This window comes from Convolutriloba macropyga, chromosome 12 (assembly GCF_964194025.1).
Source record: "Convolutriloba macropyga chromosome 12, txConMacr16.3, whole genome shotgun sequence".
Taxonomy (NCBI): Eukaryota; Metazoa; Xenacoelomorpha; order Acoela; family Convolutidae; genus Convolutriloba; species Convolutriloba macropyga.
In genome coordinates, this window is record NC_134479.1 from 27115960 (window position 1) to 27121187 (window position 5228).

Sequence of the window (5228 nt, forward strand, 5' to 3'; positions counted from 1 at the left end):
TGTTTTAGCAAGGTTATTGGCAATGAACACATTCAAAACTGTTTAAATTGATGATATATGGATGATCTTAATTTGTGAGTTTGAAGTGTCGTGTTGACTCTATATCTAGGTTACATAAAGCAATCATACTTTTTGTTATGTTAATGCTATTTCTACAATCTTTAATATGACATTCCTCAAAGATAATCTAAAAAAATAACAAGTGAACCTTGAATACAACTTGGGAAATCAGTTATGAGTCTTCTCAGGTTTAGGTGCTCGCTAATGATCAGAACTATCTAGATCAGAAAACAGCCGTGATCAGCCTTTAATTCTTCGATAAAATTTCGGTCCTTGTTGCTTCAGATCGACTCTTCGTAGCAAAAATTATTCATGATCTCAGCCATCCAAACAATAATCATAGCTATAATAAATTTTTAGCACGTTTTCAAATTTGCTCGTTTTTGCCTCGTTTTTAGGCAAACTACTCCTTAAATTATAAAAATTGAATATATCAAAGTTATTTAATCATACCTATAGGTAAACTATAGATTTCGCCAAACTATCCAAAAATTGTGAAATTTGTGGTTTTGCAGCAAATTATGATGTAGTGTTTTCGGCATTTTTTGGTCATCGCATACATCCCTATAACATGAAACAAACACTGACACGCGACTACTGTACAGCTGATCTTTTGGATTTTGTAAAGTCCCCACAGTGGTGTATTGTGAATCAAAATTATTATTTTCTCTGAGTCGTGAAATCTTTCTGCCGCGACTTGTTTTATTGAGCAAATATGATGATGATAATGTTTTTGAGTTGCCCCCTTTAAGATCAAACTTTAGCTCGCTAACGATCAACACTCACACAGGCGTTGGTTGACTTGTGAGTTTGTCCGTGCGATAATAAAATCGTCTTTACTCCGCATTTTCACTTATCTGATTTTAGAAAATGGAGGTCCACCTGGTTTGCACAACTTCTGGTATAGCTTAGCGCAGTAATTGATAATGAACCAAGAAAAATCGCATCGTAAACATTCTTTTAAAGGCACTTTCCATATTCGGATACCACAAGTATAACGTATAGAAATTTGCGTTTTCTTGTACAATAAATTTTTTTGACCTACAAATTGTCTTTTAGACTTGTTATCAGGCAAAAGATGTGTCGATGTGAGAACAGCACTTTTGCATAAAAACCATTTATTGCGTTTTATGATTATTATCTGTCATGACAGTCAAGGTTGGTAGAGTTGAGTTTCATTAGGTCGCTTGAAAGTTATTGAAAAGGAGTTATGAACCAAGTAAGAGCGATCGCAAGATAGCTGTAATGAGTTGACTACCGCTCAGCGGTGTATAGCATTATATTGTTTTTCAGAGAGCAATCAGCGAATTTGTTCTCATGTCTAATGATGACGCTAAACACTACACTTTGTGCTCAAGGTGACATTAAACGACGTATATTACCTGGAAGTTAAAGATGTTTTTGCAACTTGTTCAAACTATCGTGATTTGGCTGGATGATTGGGTAATTTTATCTCTCTAACTGCAGTTAGTGGGAAAAATTTGCTCAAGAATCCGGCCAAATACCGATAGTTTGAATCACTTGCAAAAAATTCCATAAGTTCAGCTGATCTTCATATTTTGCGGGAACTAACACTGAGGCTTCCAATTTGCACAATGCTTCGAAAAACTGACGTTAAGCAGTTATTCATTTATTGACACGGTTTAATCTCTGCCTACCGCTCGATGTCGAAACGTGTTGAAATGATGCTTGATTTTAATACTATCTTTGGTATCGCATATGCCGTTAACGGTAATAGACTAATTTTAACCGATAGCGGCAATCACGTTTTCATGTTTTTTTAATTCATCAGCAAACACCAAACCTCCAACGAATTCATCAAACGAGCTCAAGAATCGTTTTTATTTCTGTTAATCTAATTTTCCGGAGTGTCACCAATCAACATTGAGATTTTCTTTATACCAGAAAAAGTTAGATCGTTTTTTTTGTGAACTATTAGAAGGTTGAACGAGAACAACCTAATGTAAATTGTGCATATGATAAGCTTGACATAGCTTGACAAGAAGCTCTACTTGTTCAACGTATAATTGGCTAGAGAAATGAAGCCTTGAGGAACAAGAAAGAACGTGAGAATGGGTTATAAGAGATGCCCAAGTTCGAGAGCTTAAGACCAGTTGGTGTAATTGGGTAGCACACTAGGCTTGCAAGTAAGAGAGATGCTGGTTCGAATCCAGTACGGGTCCATTTTCACAGTAGTTGCACCTGAACAGACCCCCTAACATGAACTAAACGCGGAGAGGTTCCAGGAAACAGATTGTCTCCAAGGGGAATACCTCAAGTATTTGCTTTTGAACGGAAGATAGATGAAAAAAGTTTGTTGGCGTAACTGGAAACAAATAATTTTAATAACAAAAAACCGAAGAAAAGCAGTTTTTCAATTGTATTCTACTGGTTTGTGAATTCTTATAGAAAATCCGATTAGCATTGTCTACTGTTTTGTCGGAAGGACCACCAAATATTGTTTGGTCATCCCGTACGACAGATTATTTTATCTTAAAAAAATGTTTATGTGAGAGTTGTATACAAAACAAATCTTTTTCGTACATCAATTGCTGGAGAATAATTCCATTCAAATTTAAACTTGCGGCTGTGCGGACTATTTGGTAATTGCATTGGGTATTAATTGGAAACATATAAAATTTTCAATACAACTTATATTTGATTGATTGGACTTGCTCATCTTCTTGCAGTTCTAATTTTGTGAAGTCTTTCTTTTTCCAGGTTTTTCAATCAAACAACGGACGGAAAAATAAATCGGTATCAAAAGTCGTATAAATTAACCAATTAGAGTTGAACTCGAACGGTACGAACTTGCAAGAAACTTACAAAATATCCATCGGACTTGGAAGTGCTTAGAAATTACCCATTCGACTTGCAAGTTCCTTGAAGTTAACCTTTCAGTTGCAAGTTCCGACAATTTATCAACTTTTGCACGAAACTTGCAAATTCTTACAATTTAACCAATTCGGGAAATGTAAAGTAGGCATTCCCCACATCTATTGACACACAAAAACTAGATTTGCGATTACTACCCATATATTGTATCTAGTATCCTCAAAGTTTTTGTTCTTAAAGAAGTGAAATCCAGAAGCGAAGAACGAAAATTCGTAACTCAGTCCCGGCTCTGAGAGTAAAATAGAGTGAGACATACATAATCGTTTTTATTTTAGCTACCTTTTAACAGAACAAAAAGTAAAAACAAAAACACTTTTTACCCAAAGACTTGTTATACGCTTCCTTGGTTATTTTGATCTGTAGCGTTCAAAAAAGCAACAAACTCCACTCAATATGTGAAAAACTAAATTTAATGAGAAAACATTAAATAAGTACTGACAGTTTAGAGTGGCATTCAAAGTTGCAGATCAATTGACTCTATTTCGCGTGCAGCTGTAGTAATTACAAATAAACGCAAATAAATTACTTTCCGTTATTCCCAATCTGTCTTAATTGAAGAGAATCCCTTTCTGTCAACAAAACTACACTAGGTTTAATTTGTCACCCGTTCAGACTGGGGAAACGACATCTGCAAAAGACGCAGCAACCCATGTGCACTGCGATATTAAACGGGTATAAAAAGATCCGGCAAATCCAAGAAAATCATTCGAATTTTATATTTCAATTTCCTTAACAAACTGTATACGCAGCATACTGATAATCAATACAAAATGCATACTTCGATAGTCTTTGTAACCTCCGCACTTTTCCTGGCCTTAACAGTGGTTGCCTACCCCACAATTGATGAAGAAGGAACAGTAACTGCAGGAACCAGCACCTCAGGTAAGTCAATGCATCTTGATCAAGTATCCACCACTGCCCTGCCGGATTTTCGGCCAGAGTTCTGACGTGAGGCAGAGTTGAGGCTCAGGGTTCAGGGTGCTATAGATCTGGAGCCCCATTTCTGCATCAAAGTGGGATTTTAATTATGCAAGTAAATGAATCTATGAGCGTCAATGGAATTCCGAACACTTGCACAGTCCGTCACTGAACTCACCATATCTACCGTTATATTCTGGAAGGAATTTTTTACCCTCAAATATTTCTGAAGGAGGTACCGAGTCTAAAACAAAAGTTAATCTTTTATAATTGTTGGGACAAAAATTATTCTGGTCAGTTCTTACCAGACAGACTAAATCATTCAAAATATTGCATCACAAAGTTAGTCTTCCAAAATTCGTGCAAGACTTTTGCAGGATTAACTTTGTTCACAAGAGTAGTAAAAATGGTCTGGTTATCGCAAAAAATTTACCTGCAAGCACACCCCGATAATAACGTAACTAATTGAGGAATAACTTTATTTAGAGTGTTATTTGCTTTTTATAATTTCGCCCTCTTTGTCCATCGTGCTTTTTTTAAGAATCACGAAAAAGTCATTTGAAAAATTGAGAAAGTTTTGATCAATAATTCAAATTTTTGAGGGATTCTTTGATTGACGTCATACAAGAAAGTGTTTTAAGTTGTGATTTGTGGGTCATATATCAAATTATCAACCAAAAATTCTGTATTTTTCTGTAATTTTTCAAAACATTTTTACGATGAATAGTTGTTGATCAGTAAAGAAAAACAAACGGAATGATCGGAGAATACTTCCTAAAATATTTTTTCATATATGTATGCGAAGACTATGGCCATAATTCCGTTGAAATACTGTGATTAGGAATCAAATTGAAAAATTTACTAATTGCGCAATATTTGTTGGTATTGAGCTTCTACTGCATTAGGTTCAATGACACCAACTGCTGACAAAACATCAACTACCGTAGAAGAATCCGAGAGGTTGGAACGAATGGGTTCAATTGCGCCCCATTTGCCCTCTACTATAGACCCTTTTCTGTGTGGCAGACTCGGTCCAAGACTGTGTTTGGCTCTCTATCAACAGGGACGAGACGCCACGGATTCTAATGATGATCAAACTGTACAAACCATCTCGGCAGCCACAAAGTCGGCATGATTTTATTTGTCAAGTTGACGGTGTCATAACAACAACAGTTTTACTTAGAGCGATCGTCAAGATCAAAATTATAACAGAATTGAAATGGTTAAGTGAGTTAGAATTTGCGGTGTTGGTGTGGTGAAAACAATTTGTGGCTGATAAAAAAATCTATGGTGAAGGTTTATGATATCGTATTCCCGATTCATAAAAATGAATTTCAAATATTCATTTGTTTTCC

General features: G+C 35.7%; 1 protein-coding gene across 1 annotated transcript; it reads left to right on the top strand.

Moving 5' to 3' along the window:
• Positions 1 to 3650: 3650 nt before the first annotated feature.
• On the top strand, positions 3651 to 5218 carry LOC142350729 (uncharacterized). Its single transcript, XM_075402672.1, has 2 exons — positions 3651 to 3837; positions 4779 to 5218. The coding sequence occupies exons 1-2, from the start codon at positions 3726 to 3728 to the stop codon at positions 5006 to 5008; spliced, it is 342 nt and encodes a 113-aa protein (XP_075258787.1). The 5' UTR covers positions 3651 to 3725; the 3' UTR covers positions 5009 to 5218.
• The last annotated feature ends 10 nt before the right edge of the window (positions 5219 to 5228 follow it).

Excerpts from the sequence above, each read along its gene's own strand:
- LOC142350729 (XM_075402672.1), top strand. The coding sequence starts at position 3,726 with ATGCATACTTCGATAGTCTTTGTAACCTCCGCACTTTTCCTGGCCTTA. Across the intron at positions 3,838-4,778 it reads TGCAGGAACCAGCACCTCAG|GTTCAATGACACCAACTGCT; the intron begins GTAAGTCAATGC and ends CTACTGCATTAG.